The 23,016-nt window shown below is 34.6% G+C and overlaps 1 protein-coding gene across 1 annotated transcript in view; it reads left to right on the top strand.

Moving 5' to 3' along the window:
- The window catches only part of SPATA16 (spermatogenesis associated 16), a 241,850-nt gene that overhangs the window by 35,677 nt on the left and 183,157 nt on the right, over positions 1-23,016 (top strand). The window contains 1 exon segment of the mRNA XM_040265364.1: positions 12,740-12,885. Coding sequence (XP_040121298.1) covers positions 12,740-12,885 — 146 coding nt within the window.

Below are 23,016 nucleotides of genomic sequence, written 5' to 3'. Positions count from 1 at the left end.
GTTTTTTCCTACTGTGTGTTCATGGAATTTGCTCCAAAATAATTAAAACTGCTATAAATGTCCATAATAGCTAAAAGAGAACATAAGAATGAAATCAAGTGATGTTTTAGGGCAATAAATTTATAGATTATTGTTTTATTAATTCCTTTTGCTCTTAAATTCTTGAAAATGATGGCCTGTCAAAAGCATGTAATTGTTTGATATCTCACTTCTCTTAGTATGGTTATCCCGACATTTTAAAATAAAATATATACTCAAAGATAACCCAGGTTTCCCCCATTTAAACAAAATGAGGTAATGAAAAACATTTAATTGATCTGAATATAAATTTTAAAAGAAATACAACTGCAGATTTATATATAAAGACCAAAGATTCCACAAAAACCCCAATTATTATCAAATGTCCTCAAAATGTTAATTTTAGTTTTACAGCTATTCAGCAAAGAGGATGAAGGAGTAGCTCAAAAGAGCCCCTGCTTATGGAACTAGTCACCTGACCTGACGACTTACAGTCCAGTAGGCCCTCACTGTACCAGCAAGGCCTTCACCCCTAGACACCAGGCAAAGACCTGTGATCTTGACAAGAATTGCGGTCTTTTTCTCCCTAGAGAAACTCCACCATCTCTTTTCTTCATTCAAGTACATAATCTAGTCCTTCTTCTCTCCATTTTCACATGTTCCAGCCTCCTCTGTTTCTAGAATTAATGAACTGTCTATAAAATGGGTAATAGTAGGAATTCAGTGATTCTTATGTGTAAAAGTGCCTTACCTGTTGCTTAATAAATGTTGATCCATCTCGCCCTTTCCCTGACTATCTTATCTTCCCGTTTCCTTAGTGGTAATCCAGTGAGGTATAGATAGATGGATAGATAGATACACACATATATAGATATTTAGAGATCACTGGACTGCTATATATATCTGTCTCATTGCATGTATGAATATGAATTAAGTAATCATAAGTAAGAGACTAGCACTAATGATAACTGTAAAGATTCACATTTGTCCTTCTAGATGTGACTGTGACTCATTAATGGCCAGCCAAGGAAAATGCTATCTAAAAAATATAGGATCCAGGTGATGACAGACCTGGATTTAAATCATAGTTTTAGAACTTACTGTCAAATAAGTTAGTACCCTCTCTTCAGCCAACTTCCTTACCTGAAAATTAGGAGTAAAATATTTAATAAGATATCATCAATAAAAGACAATATCAAGTACAATACTATATGAACTTAGCACAATGCCAAACACACAGTCGACATTCAATAACTGCTGGCTATTATAATTACTGTACAAGAGCTGACTTTGTAAGTGATAATACATTTACTTTATAATATAAATAATACCTTGAAACAAGCACTCTATTAACATTATCTTCATTTTAAAATTGCTATCTTTATGAGCTGAAATTCCTGGGCAAGAAGGAAGGAAGATTTATTGTATTAATTCATTTCACTCCTGCCATATTTCTGATCTGCTTTGCACATCAGATAGCTAGAGTTTAGGGGTATCCCTGAAAAAAACCCTGAAGGTTAATGTGTATCATTTACATGCTTCAGAGCATAAGCAAATTACTGGCTGGTCAGATCAAGGTGAAACACAGTAGAAGGAACCCACTGTGGCCACACCTCTATTTTAAGGCTACTTGAAAGGGAAAAAAAAAAAAAAAAGATTGACACATAGCTATTTTAACAAATAGGAGTAGGAGTGATTAATTACTTTTTACTGTCATTCAACAGCATGTCACCCAGGGAGTAACCTCATTTCTCCAATTCCCATAAATTTAATAGAGGTCACATCTTGGCCTACTTGGCTGAAAAGCACTGCTCCTAAAACCCGGATGGTACTTTTAAGTTCAGTGATGTGTGAACATAATTCTCTGCATCTCTCAGCCCCACATACTCTCTCCCAGGGAGACACTTTAATAGATCTATGTGGCACCATGTGGAAAGTTACAAGGGATGAGCTCTCTGATTCATTCCTCTTTCATGTAATAAGAGGAGAGAAAATTTAAAACCAATGAGTGTTATTCTATGGTGTAGAGATTCTTTCTAGTCTGTTAAGAGAGTATAAAAAGATATTAAAATTGAAAACTATTAGTTATGAGACCCTTGCAGCACGAACATTTAGCTTGGTATCTAAAAAGAGACTGTAAAGATCCCATTGACGAATTGGCAGGATAGGATGGTGGTTACCTCTTGTGCTTAAAGCCCATCCTTCTATATGCATTAATCCACAGGAAGATCATTGCAAAGGTCTGCCAGACACCGGGTAGGACTTTCAAAAAACAAAGCCTCAAGGAAGAACAGATGATAAAAAGTAGACTATCACCTATATCTACTGCATGCCCAACTCAGTCACAGGGCCTTTTGCAGCTAGAATGCCAGCAGTTCCCCACTGTGTTCAAGGACTCATTTCTGGGGCTCTCAGTGCTATTTCATCCCTTAATTCCACTATTAGTATTCTCTTTTTATATCTATGCATAAATGTCAATCCTTTCAACATTTAGGAAATAGAAATTGATAAGCAATGGTTTATGTCCCCTTGAGATATGAATGAGAAGAAGAGGTAGTAAAAGAAAGAGCAGTGAATTCTAGAGGTTGAAGTTTGTTTTTGTTTTTTCCTCCTTACGATTCTCCAGGCAAAGGAAGTTCTATATGTAAGTTCTAATAGTACCAAAGTGAGCTGCAAGGAGAACCAAGAAGAAGCTACCAACTCAATCTCTAGCGTTTGGTTTGGACCAATCTCTTGTGCAGTCAGGCCTCAGGAAAGATTCTACACGGTAAAAAGAAGGGGAAGCATTAAACTCGGATGGAGTACTGAACTCACATTTTCCAACAGAAAAACCACTGGAAGTTTACATGAGAAGTTCTACTGAATGGCTAACAAGGGTGCTAGGTACTAACAATTAAAAAAAAAAGTATTAAACAGAATAATTTAGGACAAGAAGATTGATGTGAAGGAAAGAGAACATTCCATCAATTTTAGCCCCTGGGAAAACCACTAGATTTCTTTTGGCATATATTTTTTATTTTTTTTTAAACACACTGTATAAGTTTCAAGAGGTTATCTTTATAATTCAGCATCCCTATACACTATAAAGTGATCACCAGCACAAGTCTGTTCACCATCCATTATCATGCAGTTGACTTTCTTCCCCCATAGGTTTCAGTATTTGTCAAATGGGACAAACTGTTTTATCTACTTTATGGAGATACTAAAAAGTCAGATGTAGTTATATACAAGGAAAATGTTTCAGAAATTATAAACATTTGTTAGTAATGAAGTCTTTAAAGTCTTTCCTATTTTCAATATTGTCCTCTATATTTCTTATCTGATACTATCACTTATTCTTTACATATTGCTTCTAGTTTAAAATTTATGCTACAATTTAATTCTCAATTTCTTAATAATTTTATTTTCTTCAAATCCCTATCTCACTGTTTCAAAACAACAAATGAATTCTACCTTTTCAAATTATCTTATATATTTTGATTCAAGGGAAGATTTTCAGGATTCAAGATTAGGCTTTCCAGCCTCTTAATCCTTGGCTTTATTCCTTCTATCCTGGCTTTTGTCTCAGAGGTTTGTCCCATGTAGTAAAGAAGGGTCCCTCAGCACTGAGTTCCTGCAGTCATAACACCTGTACCTTGAAAAAGGCTGCCACATGGAGTAGGAGGCAATTCTTCAGACAAGTTCAGATTTATAGGATGGGGAAAGAAATGCAGAACACACAAGAGCTCCAGGCACCCACGACTGATTTCATAAAAATACACAAGAAAAAGAGTAAGAGCAGAAAAGACAAACAGCAAAGGGTCTGACAAATGGTAAATAATCCACAAATGATGAAATATAAATGACTAACAAATATGCAAAATGGTCTAGTCTTACAAGTAACCAAGAAAAGCAAGTGGTAACATTTTTAAAGAATAAGAAGCACACACTTTCTTAAAGAGCTGTTGGCAAGAAAAAATAGGTGAAAATAAAAGCTGTGATTTTTTTCCCTAAGTAAAGCACACAACACACTTCTATATGAGAAAAGCTAAAATAAATGAGTTAAGTATTAATTAAAGATATTAGTTTTTAAAAAAAAAAAAAGTACAGAGAAACAAAACAAAATCCCTTAGGAAAGCAGAAGGAAAAAATAACAAAGCCAACATAAAAACCAAAGCAAAGAATTAGGAAAAAGAATATGAGAATTAATCAATTAATCTGAGTATGTTGGTTTTAAGAAAACAAAATCAAATCCCTGCAATTCCAATTAAGAAACAGAAAACAGAACTATGTAGTACTGAGAGCGGAAAAAAAGAATGACACCGCTGCTACACAGGCATTTAAGATATTCTAAGAATATAATGTTCTTCACTATAATGATAGATTTTAGAATCTGAATGAAACATAATTTTATAAGAAAATATAAATTAACAAAATTAATACAAAACATTGAATACACATAACAATAATCAAATTTTAAAAAAAGAGGTTACAAAAGCTGGGCTGAAATTTTTTAAACTATTTCCAAGTGTTCCAGAGTACTGAAAAAGATAGGAATCTTTCCAATTTGTTTTATATGGTCAGCATAAGCCTGACACTAAAGCGTGGTACACATAACTCAAAAAAAATCTAATTAAATATACACTGCTGCTGCTGCTGCTAAGTCGCTTCAGTTGTGTCCAATTCTGTGTGACCCCATAGACCACAGCCCACCAGGCTCCCCTGTCCCTGGGATTCTCCAGGCAAGAACAAAGGAGTGGGTTGCCATTTCCTTCTCCAATGCGTGAAAGTGAAAAGTGAAAGTGAAGTCGCTCAGTCGTGTCCAACTCTTCGCAACCCCATGGACTGCAGCCTACCAGGCTCCTCTGCCCATGGGATCTTCCAAGCAAGAGCACTGGAGTGGGTTGCCATTGCCTTCTCCAAAATATACACTAAGTGAAAATAAATCTATATGAATTAGAATATCTAAATTGTAAAATGAATGAAATTCATGAAGTGTATACATACACATGGCCAATATATATGAGAGCTTGCTTTAATAATCAAATTAAAATAAGGTGCCTTTGTTGCCCATATGATTAGCAAAGAATAGATTAAAACATTTCTAATACGTAGTGTGCATGAGGATATAGGAAAAACAATAAAGACACTTTGTTGGCAAAAGTATAATACTTTTTCTGGAAAGCACTTTTATGTTGTATATTTTCTAAAATATGCTTTTGGGGATTGTAATGTCTATGCCTGACTCGGCAATTCCAAGATGTAAGAGGACATTATAACAGATAGAATATGAAAATTTAGAAATGATCAAATGTGTGAACAAAGATGTATACACAAGGCTATTCAGTGTATATTATTTATGACATTAAGAACTCTCAGTGTCTCTGGAGAAATTTCTCATTAGGAAAAATATTAAATGGGGATCTAGTAAAACTATGCAGCCATTTTAAAAATGGCACAAATTTATATGTATTAATGCCCAAGATATATTCAAAGAAAGAAACATAATACTATGGATAATGAATAATATCATTATTGTAAATGGAAGGATAAAGACATAGATAGATGATTGATCAATAGAGAGAAAACTAGGTAAGATGGAGATATCCACACCAATATCTAACATTTAAGAATGGTCATTTTTATATAATGGAATTGTGAATTGTTTTCTCTTCAAAATTTCTTAATTATCTAAATCTTTAACAATTTAGTAAAGTTCTTTTCATTATCTGTGGCAAAGAACCAATTAGTCTTCAGTTTTGTCCCAATCTGTTGCAGACTGATATTTTAATAAATAGAGTAAAAAAAATTACTAGAAAAAATGAAGGGAAATATGACACAAAAATACAAAGCTAGTGAAGAGAGATAAGAAAGCCTCCTTAAGTGAACAATGCAAAGAATAGAGGAAAAAATAGAATGGGAAAGACTAGATCTCTTCAAGAAAATCAAGAGATACCAAAGGAACATCTCATGCAAAGATGGGCACAATAATGGATAGAAACAGCAAAAATCTAACAGAAGCAGAAGAGATTAAGAAGAGGTGGCAAGAATACACAGAAGAAGTGTACAAAAAAGATCTTAAAGACTTGGATAATCACGATGGTGTGGGTCACTCACCAAAAGCCAGATATCCTGGAGTGTGAAATCAAGTGGGCCTTAGGAAGCATCACTACAAACAAAGCTAGTGGAGGTGGTGGAATTCCAGCTGAGCTATTTCAAACCCTGAAAAATGATGCTGTTAAATATGCTGCTCAATATGCCAGCAAATTTGGAAAACTCAGCAACAATCACGGTACTGGAAAAGGTCAGTTTTCATTCCATTTGCAAAGAAGGACAATGACAAAGAATGTTCTAACTACCTTATAACTGCACTCGTTTCACATGCTAGCAAGATAATGCTCAAAATTCTTCAAGCTAGTCTTCAACAGTATGTGAACCAAGAACTTCCAGATGAACAAGCTGTATTTAGAAAAGGCAGAGGAACCAGAGATCAAATTACCAACATTGGATCATAGAAAAAAACAAGAAAATTCCAGAAAAACATCTCCTTCATTGACTACATGAAATCCTTTGTCTGTGAGGGTCACAACAAACCATGGAAAATTCTTGAAGAGATGGGAATATCAGACCACCTTACCAGCCTCCTGAGAAACCTGTATGCAGGTCAAGAAGCAACAGTTAGAACTGGACATGGAACAGTGTGAACTGGTTCAAAATCGGGAAAGGAGCGTGTGAAAGCTGTACATTGTCACCTTGCTTATTTTACTTATATGCAGGGTACATCATGCCAAATGCTGGGCTGGATGAATAACAAGCTGGAATCTAGATTGCCAGGAGAAATATCAACAACCTTAGATATGTAGATAATACCATTCTAATGGCAGAAGGCAAAGAGGAACTAAATAGCCTCTTGATGAAGGTGAAAGAGGACAGTGACAAAGCTGGCTTAAAACTCAACATTTGGAAAATTAAGATCATGGCATCCAGCCCCATCACTTCATGGCAAACAGATGGGGAAAAAGTGGAAACAATAGCATATTTTATTTTCTTGGGCTTGAAAATCACTGCCAACAATGACTGCAGCCATGAAATTAAAAGACATTTGCTCCTTGGAAGAAAAGATATGACCAACCTAGACAGTGTATCAAAAAGCAGAGACATCACTTTGCCAACACAGATTCATATAGTCAGAGCCAAGTTTTTTTCAGTAGTCACATATGGATGTGAAAGTTGGACTATAAAGAAGACTGTGCCCCGAAGAACTGATACTTTCAAATTGTGCTGGAAAAGACTCTTGAGAGTCACTTGGACTGCAAGGAGATCCAACCAGTCTATTCTAAAGGAAATCAGTTCTGAATATTCGTTGAAAGGACTGATGCTGAAGCTGAAACTCCTACACTTTGGCCACCTGATGTGAAGAACTTTTCCAATGGGAAAAGACCCTGATGCTGGGAAAGCTTGAAGGCAGGAGGAGAAGGGGACAACAGAGGATGAGATGATTGGATGGCATCACCGACTGAATGGACATGAGTTTGAGCAGACTCTGTGAACTAGGGAAGGATAGGGAAACCTGAAGTGCTGCAGTCCATGGAGGTTGCAAATAGTCGGACATGACTTAGTGACTGAACAACAGCAATTTTATTAAAATTCAACAGATACAATATTTCTCTGTCAAAGTACTGTGAAATTTCTAAATGCTTGCTCTCTCTTTTTGTGCATCAGTAGCTCATGAAGTGTCACCATGTAGCACTGACATAGTGATTAAACACACAGACTCCAGGGCCAGACATCTAGGTGTAAATTCAAATTACTAACACTGTAACCTGAGAAGATTACACTCCAAACTTCAGTTTCCTCATCTGCAAAATGAGTAATGAAAGATATGCACTGAGTATTTGTCCCTCCAAAATGCATTTGCTGAAACCTAATCCCATATGTGATGGTATTTGAAGGTGGGGACTTTGGGAAGTGATTAGGTGTCTTGAAGGTGGAGCCCTCTTGAAAAGGATTTATTCCCTTATAAAAGAGACACCCCCCGCCCCCCAAAAAAGGAGACTCTCAGTGAGCTCTCTGGTTCTCTTTCTGCTATAAACGTTATTCATGTATGGATTTCTCTGTGAACTAAAGTCTTCATTTCTCTGGGATAAGTGCCCAATGTGTACTTGTTGAGTTGTACACTAGTCACTTGTTTAGTTTATTAAGCAACTGCCATACTGTTTTCATCACTGGCTGTACCATTTTACATTCCCATCAGCAAAGTGTGAGTGATCCAACTTGTCAGCATTTTGATGTTATTACTACTTTTTAGCCATTCTACTAGGTGATATCTCACTGTAGTTTTAAATTACATTTCTCTGATGGCTAATGATGTCAAACAATTAGCATGTTGAGCATCTTTTTATGAGCCTATTCGCCATCAGCATGTCCTCTTCAGAGAAAACTCTGTTCATGTCTTTGCTTACCTTTCAACTGGATTCTTTTTTTTTTTAACTGTTGAATTTTCAGTGATTTTCCAGGGCAGCTGAGCAAAATATGTTGTAAGATGGAGTATTTTATATTTATGTTGACTACATTCGATTGGTTAATGATGTTGTGCAAATCATCAGGATCTTTGCTGACTTACTTTCTAATATTTCTATCACTTGCTGAGAGTAAGAATATAAAAATATCCAACTATAATTATAATGTGAGTAATGCTTTAGATTTTAATTAGAAACATAAAAATAAAACTATATAAAAATATGGGACTATTATATACAATTATAATTTATTACAACAATGAAAATTATGTTAGGAAATATTCAAGAAATTAATGGCAATTAGACATGGCAATAGAGTTATGGGCAACTTACCCTCCATCTTTTTTCTTTTGATAATTTCCTGAACAATTAAAAAGCTTAAAAAATTTCCAATTGAATGATATATGCTATAATTTGTAGATAATTAATAGCTAAAATAATGCCTCATTTTTAAAGATTTATTGTTCTTTCCTAGATCTGCAAGGATCACTCAAAATTATGTCCCAGGAGTATGGTGGGCAAACAGTCATCATACAATATTCTATTAAGTGAGAATCTATTAGCAATATCAATCTTACTAATGATGATACTAATTAAAGAAAAATGTGTGGTTGTATTTTTAAGAATGGGACCCATAACATAGTATTTAATCTTGGTTTTTTTCTGCTATTATTGGGCTTTCTGTTATTTTTATCTGTTTTTAAACAAACTTTGAAATTCCATTGTGCCACAATTTCTGAAAATAGGTTTGATATTTATTTCTTAAAACAACTTTGAAATACCTTAGAAAAAAGTTTTATAACTTTTTATAAACTTTTAATAACTTTTTATAACTCTGAAGTATTATCAGGCTATTTTCAGAAAACTATCAAATATATTTTGTAAAGTATGTATTTTTTATTAAAATTTTAGCCTGTGATTTTAATTTACTACTGAAATTTACTATTAAATTTTGAAATTTTAATATGCAGTTTCTCATGAAACCAACAACTATACCCATAAGAGTTTTTACTTCATTTTCCCTAAAAAATTATGTTTTTAACTTGTCCATGCTTTTTTTAAAAAAAATTTTTCACACCTAATTTTTGTTTTATAATTCAAAGTCTTCTCATTAATTTACTATATTAGGTAGTTTAAAACTTTTTATTACCTTGTTTCCATGACTTTTTTCACATAAGTCACCCTTCCTGCATGCAAATAAATATATCTCATATTAAAGTCCTTCATCTTCTAGAGAATTCACTTGTTAGTCTTCACAAATGACTACCTGAAATTTTAAAATTCAGCAAAATATCTGAAATGTTCTTTATAATCCTGATACCAGTACTTTGTCTATATTTTCTATATTTCTACCTTTAACATCAACATATTTGTAATAAATTGCCTTACTCCAAAGCTTATTTCAAAGACACATCACTTTGGAAAACAAATAAAGTAACCTTTGATAAAATCAGAAAGTTCTCTATCTTATAGTACTTGATTGATAAATCACAATCACCACAAATATACAGGCTGTGTGTTTTTCCATTTTAATGTGAACTGAAAAATTATTATTGTCTTTCCTTGCTTACAGTTTGGTTTCATAAAGTATACACTCTGGAGCGTTAAGATTGATCATTTTATTCCTTTTTTTTGGCCTTGAAACTCATAGAAGTAGAGACTACAGCAAACATTAGATCAGGCGCTTATTTTTCACTTTCTTTCAGTGTTCTCAGACAAAGTCTTAATGTTATTAAACTTGAAGGTCAGCTTCTTCTTGCCATGTAGAATCTGAATGTCCTTGTGGAAGTTACTACCCTAAAGGCCCCTGTATTCATCCCACAGAAAGTATGCCTGAGAAAGGAGGTATATCTGCTCTATCACACCTGATATGAACAAAGAGGAGGAAGGGGCAAAGGACATATACAACGTGGGGCTTGTTTCTTTTATGTTTAAGATTTTAAACAAACAGGCTTCTCTGTCCCTGGAATTCTCCAGGCAAGAATACTGGAATGGTAGCCATTCCCTTCTCCAGGGGATCTTTCTGACCCAGGGATCGAACCTAGGTCTCCTGCATTGCAGGTGAATTCTTTGCCATCTGAGCCACCAGGGAAGCTCAAGATTTTATGTGAAAAAAAAATCCATGAGGTTTGAGCGTTTAAGATTTGGGGGAAATATGCTGATTTAATTTAAAGGATAAAACTACTCAAGAAAGTCTAGAATTTTAATACAATGATATGCTAACAAATGGCACTACATAATTTCTACTTATGTTGTTTTCCACTGACTTTTTAAAAAGCCTGTGTTATCCAAAAACATTTTTTCTTCCTAAACAACTGTTATTTTAGGTATTTCAGGGTCATATAGGATCAAACTGGTAGAAGAGGAGAGGTGCTGTCTCAAGCTATCATGTTCAAACTATAACACTTTCTTAAACTATATTTTAAAGTCTGTTTACAACCACACTGACATTTGTGAGGTCATATTCTCAGGAATAGTTACTAAATCACTGTTAAATACTTTGTCTCTTTTATTATGAATTTTATCAGGTAATCTTTATAAAGCATCAAAACTTAGCCTTGACTAAGGTCATTTACAAATACTTTGTATCTCCCATAAAAGTCTTTGTTCCCCCACCTTGCCAAATAATTGAGAAATGTATTCTGAGGATACATGGATAGAAGTTGACTCTTTTATGAAGGGCAGTTAGAGGAGGAAAAACCCTTATGTCTGATTTTGTGTACATAGTTGTATGGGAAAATGAATACTAGATTATTAAGAGCTCTCATAATTAATAAGCAAAAGATTACAACATCAATGGAAATAGGCAAGGAATGCAAAAACAGGAATTTACACAGAACTAAAAATAGCCAAAATTTATTTAAAAGACCTATTAAATAAAACCAATTTAATTAGACCAAATTAAAATGTAAGGGTAGTATTTTTTATCTGATGATTATTAGTAATTAATAAATATTTATTGACTGAATGTATGTAGTAAAAAAATTTATCCCATCAAATTGGAAAAGACTTTTTAAAACAATATGAATTATCATAGTTGACAGAATATCCAGGTAGTACCAGGTAACTAACAATTCAAACGAAGGATGTAAAACATCTAGATTTTCCTTCAGCTTATAGCTGTTGGATAAAATTAAGAAGAGAAACACATTTTAGAACAGAATAAACCCATTCTCAACCTATTTGCACTTTAAAAAATAGACAATAATGTTAATGTAAATGGCAAGGCAACCTCAACTTAATCTATAAAAGAAAATTAGTTTAGATAACATTTCTTAAAGAACAGGATTTAGAATACAAGAAATCTTACACAGAGATATATACAAATAGGTACTAATCCTCAAATATTACTATCCCTGGTGAGAAAAGCATACAGGAAATAAAAATAGCAAATAGCAAGAGCAAAAATATAAAAATAGGAAAGAAGCGGATATTCTGAATAAGGTCACTAAGTTGTGATGGAGTCTCTCCTCCCCCATCAGCCTTGATTCTAAGGAACAGTAGAAAACTCTAAGGGGAAAAAAAAAGTACCAATCTATCCTTGTCATATTATTGATACTTCTTAATGTTTGGGGTTCTCTCCCCAAAATTAATTATTTTCTTCCTCTACAGTTTATCTATGGTGCCCAGAAACCATTGACTTCCTGGAATTTTTATTAAGAATTCCACATTCCTGCCATGTTTTTCAGATACTGTGGCCTCTGCCAATAAATTCTAATAAATTTTCACTTCTTTTCTTTCAATAACATCCTAGAGAATATGATTCAGACTCAAATTAATCACCAATCATGTTAATGGCTCCTAGGAGTTTACTTCCGATACCCCTCATTATATTAAATCAAACTTGATAGTGTGCTAGATTATTGCTTAGCTGGGTTTTCATAAAAGCACTGGTATTTAATATGATTCATACCTGGTTTTCTGTTAATATCTTTGCTTATTGTGTGCTTTATTTTTAAAACAGACATTCATAGCTAATGGCACCCCTTTAAAATATATCATACTTTTAAAATATTTTACAGGAAGCATTTTACAATAAAATGTGTTACTTATAGTCACTTAATAGTGAACAGGAATAATTTATTTAATTTACAATCAAAATGTTAATATTTTACTTGTTTGGAAAAGTGTGTGTATATATTATATAAAGTTTATTTAAAAGATCAAATATTTGTCAAGATGATTAGAAAATTTAAAGCCTTGTATTTATTTTTCTTTTAAAGCTTTGCAGCAAAGGGGCGGTTCTGGGAAAACCATTTGAAGCATCTGCTGAAGATATAGCTAGTGTGGCAAGTTTCATTGAGACAAAGCTTGTTGCATGCTATCTGCGAATGAGGAAACCTGACCTTGCCCTGAATCATGCGCACAGGTAAAATGAAGGGTTACTAACTGCAAGTAAGTACTATCCATGCAAGCAGAGGGTATGATGTGAGCTTGTAGGATTAACTGAAGATTCCATTGAAATGTAATCACAAAACTAAAACCATCTCCTTATTACTTGATTTATGTTAAGCTAGACAATCATAGAGATCACAAAGGGCATCTGAAAACCTAAGGGAAGAAATAAACCCATAATTAACTATCATAAAGCAGGACAAAATGAAAAGGCAGGCAACTGCGGTAGCAAATGACTGCAGGGAGAAAAGAGGGATCGAATAAGGTTAAGTAAGGGGTGAGAAGGAGGAGAAAGATTTCGAAAACTGACTGAGATACAAAGAATGGTAGAAAGAAATTCCAGCTATGAACCATGAGCAAAGACACCAAAGTTTATGGCTTATTTGGTGATAACATAACTGATTCAAAGGATGTTATGAAGGGGCAAGTGTGACAACTGTCCAAAGGTATGAATCACCTTTTTATCATTGTCCTTAAAGATTTCCTTTATATATTTCTATCCTCTTCAGAACTCTGTATTAGCTTTTGGTTTCCTAGAATCCTCAAGGTTACCCAACCCTATCTTTTTTTCTATAAAAATGTCCTCTCCCGTGTCTTGTTCCCTAAAGACCTTGATCTTATCATGGGAAGTATTCAGTTTAATCTACCGCAAAGATAAAGTGATTATGTTACATCTTTTAAATAGCTCTTTTCTTAGAATTATGATGCCTCTATACCTCCCTGCCTAATTTAGAGCAATTTACCTAAAACTTTAGTCTTGTTCATTCTCTGAGCTCATACATCCTGGATTTCTTTTGGACACAAATAACAAAACTAATATCAATATGAAAACATAACACCTTCCCTGTTAATAACCAGTAAGAAACATAACCATCAATTATACTAAGATTCATTATGTGAGCAGGAGATCTGCCAACATGCTGAAACTCATTTATAACTCTATATCCACAATGATATAATTCCATCAGATATTCTTAACAGCTCTATGGAGACCTCAAACTTATAGGCTTAAGTTTGACATCGAGGACCTGCTGACAACAAAATCACTTTGAAATTTCCAAGATAACCTGCTGGAAAGAAACTTTTTGCTTTAAATAAACTGCAGAACCTAAACACAGATTCTCTTTGATACCAAAGAAAATTTGACTCTATATTTTCTGGAAACACCTTATGCAGCCATAGTTTCCAAACCCAATATCAGGACATATGGTTACATTGGAAGAATTTTATTTCATTTCCATTTGAAAGGGCCAATATTGGAAATGTAATGTGTACTTCAATATTGTTAAAATATTGGAATTTCTGAGCCACTTGGGTGACTTGTAAGCACAATAAAATATTTGAAATTGGGAATAGCCCAGAAAGTCTATAGGCATACATAATAATGAATTGAGATGCACCTGAAAGTAATTATTTATCACCTTGTCCATGGTTTTCACTACACATATGAAGTGCCATTAACATTGCCTACATACTAATCAAAATATCTCCTGGATATTAGAATGGTTTGATGGATTTTCAAATCATTTTTATAATCATAAAAAATTGTAAATGGCATGTTCATTTACAAATGCCAAAATTCAATTCAGTGTTATAAAAATAACTTAATGAACATTAATCAAAATAGTACTATAAGAAACAATAAAATGCTATGGTTCCTAAGGATGCAAGGATTAGTTTCAATAGGTTCACTATTTAGACTTTGAAACTTTTGTTTTAAAATTAAGAGTGCCCTTTCAAGTCCTTAAAAATTACTGAGGGGAGGGTATACAATATAAAGATGAAAAGTAAAATGATCTTCCCTATTATGCTAGGATTAACTTCTGTATCCTTTTTATTCTATTGTGAAATAATTTTTGCTTCTGTTTCTAAGTTGAACATTAACTAAGAAATGGAAATCAATAGAGGTTAAACAGTGAATTCATACAATTAATTATGCACTAAGTGAAATAAATCATTTTTCTAGGCTTGTCATGTCACAGAACTACAGAAATCAGTGCATATGATTCTAATATTAAAATGTTTTTAAAGATCTCAGATTTTTAAAATAGAATCTGAAACATAAATATATTTCTCAAAATAAATAATCAGGATATTCAGTCTATAAATAGCTTATAACCATTAGTTATATACTGAATGCAGAATCTTTCTTTTGTATTTTTACCACACTGTGATGGTTGATACTAATCATGGATCAAAATTAAAATATTCCCTTTTTGCATTTATTTGCATTCCTGAAGCATCCTTTCTTTAATTTTATGTAAATTGTGAGGCCTACTGCATATCTTCAGATTTGTTAATACAGAAATTAGCTTGAAAACCATCATGTAGTTTTGCTTTTGATAAAAATAAGTGCATATTGTTTTGTCATGTAGGAGACTACAAGAAGCATACCTGTATGGTTTTAGGTTCAACAAAGATACATTTTAAAATTAATTAGCTGAGTACTGCCATTTAAAATATGCTAATAAGTAAGACAAAGGCTTTGAAAAAAATGTGGAAGTGTTTGCTGTTCAGTCATGGCCAACCCTTTGTGACCTCAAGGACTGTAGCTTGCCATGTCCCTCTGTCCATGGACTTCCCAGGCAACAATACCAAAGCAGGTTACAATTGCCTTCTCCAGGTGGTCTTCTCCACCAGGGATTGAACCCTGGTCTCCTTCATTGCAGGCAGATTCTTTTACCGTCTGAGACACTGGGAAGACAACAAAGGCTTTAGAAACAACTATAAGCAAGTTTTTCTTTTTTAAATAACATATCCAAAGCACCATATTTGGATGTCATTTTTTTTTAACTTCAAACCAAAGTAATTCCTACACTCACCAATCGAACATATCAACTCTATGCTCACTTCATCAAACTACTGTCGTTTGTCAGTGGTGTCTTGATCACTCCTGAGACTGATTTCTAATTACTGCTATCTTATCAAGAATGGAAATCCTACTATAACTCTTTCTTCTCATATAATTATATGTTGCTGTGTATAATTCTAAAGATTCTAATAATACATGTCACCTTTTTTGCCTATTTCCCATCTTTAGACTGATGTTGTTTATGCTGTAGAATTTTTTCTTTTTTGGCCTTTTAAAAAAATTAATTTATTTTTTATTGAAGGATAATTACAGAATTTTATTGTTTTCTGTCAAACCTCAATATGAATCAGCCATAGGTATATCTCATCCCTTTTGAACTTCCCTCCCTTCTCCCTCCCCATCCCACCCCTCTAAGTTGATACAGAGCCCCCATTTGAGTTTCCTTAGCCATACTATGCTGTAGAATTTTGATGCCACTAGGTGGCAGACAAGATGAAGTCAAAAATAGCAAATACGTAGAAAAAAGCCTCTTTTCAAAATTGTTTTATAATGCTCTCATCTATGTTCATTCATTCAACAAATATTTATTGAATGCTAACCAAGAGCCTGTGCTAGGCAGTGGGGTAGCAGCTATAAACAGGAATTGTGTTGTTTGTACACATTAGAAGAGGTAGCAAAGTTTAAAAAACAAATATCAATAAATATGAGAAAAAAGAGTGTGATAAATGCAACAAAGGTAGTAAATATAATTTCACATTGCATAAGCAGCATCATTTATTAAATCAGATTCATGGAGTCTGAATCTATCTGCCCAGGTTTTAAATGTGATTCCCCCACTCACCAGCTCATCTGAGTTTAATTCTCCATAAAACTGGGTTATAATAACTGTACCTACTTCACAAATTACATCCCACAAGGTTTTGTGAAAATTAAACAGAAACCCATGTATTCTTTATTCCAGCCATGACAGAGTTACTGGTATAAAAGGACCTGCCTTCCTGCTATAAATAAGTATAAAACTAGGCAAAACATATGAAACAATTCTTTTTAGGCACTGGAAAATGGTCACAGCAGGACTTTGATCCTTGTGAGATAAGCCGTAGGTATATCTCATATATAGGGTAGTATACACGGTGACTACCGTGGTTTTCCTGACCAAACTCAGGGAGTTGAAGATCAAGTTAAACTTCAATCTCAATGAGCTGAGGAAGCAGAAATTAGAATATCAGTTCAGTTCAGTCACTTGGTCCTGTCCGACTCTTTTCAACCCCATAGACTATAGCACGCCAGGCTTCCGTGACCGTTACCAACTTCTGGAGCATGCTCAAACTCATGTCCATCGAGTCAGTGATGCCATCCAAACATCTCATCCTCTGTTGTCCCCTTCTCCTCCTGCCTTCAATCTTTCCCTGCATCAGGGTCTTTTCCAGTGAGTCAGTTCTTTGCATCAAGTGCGAAATTCCAAAGTATTGGAGTTTCAGCTTCAGCAGCAGTCCTTCCAATGAATATTCAGGATTGATTTCCTTTAGGATGGACTGGTTGGATCTCCTTGCAGTCCAAGAGACTCTCAAGAGTCTTCTCGAACACCACAGTTCAAAAGCATCAATTCCATGCTCAGCTTTCTTTATAGTCCAACTCTCACATCCATACATGACTACTGGAAAAACCATAGCTTTGATGAGACGGACCTTTGTCTGCAAAGTGACGTCTCTGGTTTTTAGTATGCTGTCTAGGTTGGTCATAGCCTTTCTTCCAAGGAGCAAGTGTCTTTCAATATCATGGCTGCAGTCACCATCTGCAGTGACTTTGGAGCCTAAGAAAACAAAGTCTCTTAGAATATCAGATATTAGAATATCAGTCTGCTAAAAAAACCCTGTAATTTACAGAGCAGGTGACTGAAGGAGAAATAGATGTGTGAGGGGGTTGGGGGTAGAAGACTGAATGAGGATTTGCTGCAGGTTCTAGACCAATATGAAAAGTAAGACTTCATGTAGCAGAGACTGCCTGCTGCACGACCAAGTAATAAATGAAAATACCAGAGGAGCTGCAGTGATACGAGATAGTGAAGAACCAGTGTTGAGAGAGCTCACTGAGTACCTCTGGCATTCAGTTAAAATTCCTGAAAGACAATGCTTTAAGAGTTAGGACCGTGACCTCCAGAAAGAATCACACCTTAGAATTAAGCTCAAAGGCAAAATTGACCTATCTGAAAAACCACACCTGACAAGAACATTTGCCATTTAACTGCCTGATAAGAAAAAAATTCTACAGGTTTGCAGTGATGATGTCCTAATCTCAATTCCTTACAAAGTTTCACCCAAAATGTTTAGTATAAAACTAAAAATTACTACACATTCAAAGGAATAGGAAAAGGAGACTCATATTTAAGAAAATAAATAGTCCATAGAATCAGGCCCCAAGATGACCCACATGTTAGAATTGGTAGAAAAAGATTTTAAAGAAGCTGTAAAAAATAGGTTCAAGGATCTTGAGGCAAAGATGGCCATAATAAGTGAAGAATTGAGAATCTCAACACAAAAATAGAAACTATAGAAAAGAAACAGATGGAGATTTTACCATGGGTTAATGAACTATTAATATCTAAAATAAAAATATACAGATAGACTTTAACATCAGATTGAAGATTTAGCACTAAAGAAAGTGAACTTGAAGACAAATCAATAGCAATTACCCAATATGAACACACAGCATCATTTAAGATATTTTTAAAAAATTAACTAATGCTTCAGTGACTTATTCTCAGACACAGTAACAAATCTGAGTAGCAAGTAACCTACATGGTTTTTCTAGTAGTCATGTATGGATGTGAGAGTTGGACTATAAAGCTGAGAGCCAAAGAATTTTGAACTGTGGTGTTGGAGAAGAGTCTTCAGAGTCTCCTGGACTGCAAGGAGATCCAACCAGTCCATCCTAAAGGAAATCAGTCCTGAATATTCATTGGAAGGACTGATGCTGAAGCTGAAACTCCAATACTTTGACCACCTGATGTGAAGAATTGACTCACTGGAAAAGACCCTGATGCTGGGAAATATCGAAGGCGGGAGGAGAAGGGAACAACAGAGGATGAGATGGTTGGATAGCATCACTGACTCAATGGACATGAGTTTCAGGAAGCTCCAGGAGTTGGTGACAGACAGGGAAGCCTGGCCTGCTGCAGGCCATGGGGTAGTAAAAGAGTCAGACACAACTGAGCAACTGAAATGAACTGAACTGAACTGAGCTACATGTAACTGTTTCAAAGAGGAAAGGGCATAAAAAGTATTTACTGGAAATTTTCCAAATTTGGTTTAAAAAAAGAGGAAGACACAGTTAGGCCCAACTAAAATAAATATAAACAGAACCATATCTAGGAACAGCAGAGTTTTGAAAAGCCAAGATGGAGAGAAAATATTAAAGGCAGATAAAGGATAACAACACATTATTCACAAGGGACAATGATACAAATAACAGGTAACATTTAATCAGAAATATGGAGGCCAAAATACAATAAAAGAGGAAGCTTAAAGTGCTGAAAGAAAAATGATGTCAAATCAGAATTCAACAAAAAAAATTCTTCAAAATGATAGTGAGATAAGAACATTTTTATATAAAAGTTTAAAAATTAATAGAGCAGATCTTTACTTTGAAAAATGGTAAGGCATAACCTGAAATAAATGACAGTAGATTTAAATTTGGATCTATAAAAGGGAATTAGAGCACCAGAATATATAAATAAATGAGTAAACTTAAACAATATTTTTCTTCTCAAAATTTATTTAAAGATGAATGACTATTTAAGGGAGAAAACAGCATTTTATTATATTATCTAAAGTAAAAATAATAAATAGTAAGATTACATATTTTGATGTGAGATATTTGACTACAATATTACAAAAACCTATGGGAAGAGGCACAAATGGAATTTAAGTACTAAAGTATTTTGTTTTTGTTTCTTTTTTTACATGAAGTAATAACAGTAACTTTTTATAAGAGTTAATAACAGTATTAACTCTTAAGTAGCTTGGGTTAAGTTAAAAATGCATGCTATAATCCCTAGAGTATCATTACAAATGTTGAAAGTATAGCTAGGAAACCAATAATGAACTAAGATTATATACTAAACAATATTTAATGATGTGAAAATAAGAAAAGAGGAAAAGAAGAACAAATAATGAATGAAACAATAGAAGATAACATCAATACTCTAAGGTTGAACCAAATCATTACATTAAACATATTAAACCAATTGCCTAAACATTCCAATTCAGTTCAATTCAGTTCAGTTCAGTCGCTCAGTTGTGTCTGATTCTTTGTGACCCCATGGACGGCAGCACACCAGGCCTCCCTGTCCATCACCAACTCCCGGAGTTTACTCAAACTCATGTCCTTTGAGTCAGTGATGCCATCCAACCACCTAATCCTCTGTTTTCCCCTTCTTGTGCCTTCAATCTTCCCCAGCATCAGGATCTTTTCAAATGAGTCAGTTCTTCGCATCAGGTGGCCAAAGTATTGGAGTCTCAGCTTCAGCATCAGTCCTTCCAATGAATATTCAGGACTGATTCCCTTTAGGATGGAATGGTTGGATCTCCTCGCAGTCCAGGAGACTCTGAAGACTCTTCGCCAACACCACAGTTCAAAAGTATGAATTCTTTGGCACTCAGATTTCTCTATAGTCCAACTCTCACATCCATACATGACTACTGGATAAACCATAGCTTTGACTAGATGGACCTTTGTTGACAAAGTAATGTCTCTGCTTTTTAATATGCTGTCTAGGTTGGTCATAGCTTTTCTTTCAAGGAGCAAGCGTCTTTTAATTTCATTGCTGCAGTCACTATCTGCAGTGATTTTGGACCTCCTAAAAATAAAATCTGTCACTGTTTTCCACTGTTGCCCCATCTATTTGCCATGAAAAGATGGAACCAGATGCCATGACTTAGTTTTCTGAATGTTGAGTTTTAAGCCAACTTTTTCACTTTCCTCTTTCACTTTCATCAAGAGGCTCTTTAGTTCTTCATCACTTTCTGCCATAAGGGTGGTATCATCTGCATATCTGAGGTTATTGATATTTCTCCTGGCAGTCTTGATTCCAGCTTGTATTTCATCTAGTCCAGCATTTCTCATGATGTACTCTGCATATAAGTTAAATAAGCAGGGTGACAATATGCAGCCTTGATGTACTCCTTTCCCAATTTGGAACTGGTGTGTTGTTCCATGTCCACTTCTAACTGTTGCTTCTTGACCTGCATACAGATTTCTCAGGAGGCAGGTCAGGTAGTCTTGTATTCCCATCTCTTTAAGAATTTTACACAGTTTGTGGTGATGCACACCATCAAAAGCTTTGGCATAGTCAATAAAGCAGAAATAGATGTTTTTCTGGAACTCTTTTGCTTTTTCCATGATCCAGTGGATGTTAGCTATTTGATCTCTGGTTCCTCTGCCTTTTCTAAAACCAGCTTGAACATCTGGAAGTTCCTGGTTCATGTACTGTTGAAGCCTGGCTTGGAGAATTTTGAGCATTACTTTGCTAGTGTGTGAATGAGTGTAATTGGTGGTAGTTTGAATATTCTTTGGCATTACCTTTCTTTGGGACTGGAATGAAAACTGACCTTTTCCAGTCCTGTGGCCACTGCTGAGTTTTCCAAATTTGCTGGCATATTGAGTGCAGCACTTTCAGAGCATCATCTTTTAGGATTTGAAATAGCTCAACTGGAATTCCATCACCTCCACATGCTTTCTTTTTTAGTGATGCTTCCTAAGGCCCACTCGACTTTGCATTCCAAGATGTCTGGCTCTAGGTGAGTGATCACACCACCGTGATTATCTGGGTCATGAAGATCTTTTTTGTACAGTTCCTCTGTGTATTCTTGCCACCTCTTCTTAATATCTTCTGCTTCTGTTAGGTCCATACCATTTCTGTCCTTTATTGAGCCCATCTGTGCATGAAATGTTCCCTTGGTATCTCTAATTTTCTTGAAGAGATCTCTAGTCTTTCCCATTCTATTGCCTTCCTCTATTTCTTTGCATTGATCAAAGACAGATATTGTCAGTCTAGATTAAATTAGAAGATTCAACTGTGTGCTATCTATAAAAAGACATAGTTTGAAAATAAAAGAAAGAAAAATGATATGACATACAGTAAATATAAAAACCTCTCTTTATATCAGGCTTAACTATGTTAATATCAGACAAAGTAGATACCAGGAAAAGATTTATTACCAAAAATAAAAATAAGGCTCTGTGAAATTTTGAATATTTGAAATCTGACAGGGTTTGTTTTCTTTACAATAAAATTAAATTAGAAATCATTAACAGTAAGATATTTAGAAAAATCCCTCCAAATACTTGGAAATTAAACAGTACACCTCTAAAGAACCCATCACTTGAACTATAAAATAACAAAGAAATCAATTTGAATTTCTGCTTTATCCCTTATAGCTTTGACTTTCACAACTAACTTAACTTCTCTTTGCCTTGATTTTCTTATCTTTAAATCTAAGTAAAATAATTTTTGAAATCATTCCTAAATCTTAAAATGTCAGATATGTATTTTGTTTCAATCCCACCATGAATAACAAATGCAGATTATTTTCAACGGTAATAGTAATAAACTCTATATATGCATAGAGGAGACTGTGTGTGTGTGTGTAGCAGAGTTTTATTAAAGTGAAAAGGGATAGAGAAAACTTCTGACATAGACATCAGAAGGGGGACGGAGAGTGCCCCCTCACTAGTGTTAATAAGGGAGTTATATACTTTTTAAATTAGTTATTCAGTTCAGTTCAGTTGCTCAGTCGTGTCTGACTCTGCAGCCCCCCAGATTGCAGCACGCCAGGCCTCTCTGTCCATCACCAACTCCCAGAGTTTACTCAAACTCATGTCCATTGACATGAGTTATTACAATAAATCAAAAGAATGTCTCAAGGTTGTAAAGATCTTACTAGACCCACTCCCATAATTTACATTTTAAGATAACAGGATTAGCCAGAAGGTTTTCAGGAAGGAGAAACTGTCCTCAAGCAGGATACATTGTTGTTATATTCCGCCTAGTACAGAGTTTAAGCTGAGTTGTTTGTTGTGTAGTTATCACTTCTGGGCTTAAAGAAAAAAATCCGTTTTATGTGACTAAGGAACGTAGAGGGGAAAAAAAAAGTTTGTCCTTTCCTCCTCCTTGAGAACCCCAGACCCCTATCTCCCCTTCAAGAGCCCCAAACCCCTTTCTCCTCCTCAGGGACCCCAGACTTATCAACTGCCTAGGAATTGACTCTTTCATTCACCCTTTTCTTTTAGGAG

The sequence above is a fragment of the Oryx dammah genome, unplaced genomic scaffold, assembly GCF_014754425.2.
Source record: "Oryx dammah isolate SB20612 unplaced genomic scaffold, SCBI_Odam_1.1 HiC_scaffold_2, whole genome shotgun sequence".
NCBI classification, from domain to species: Eukaryota; Metazoa; Chordata; class Mammalia; order Artiodactyla; family Bovidae; genus Oryx; species Oryx dammah.
This window is presented reverse-complemented; position numbering and strand designations above follow the sequence as displayed.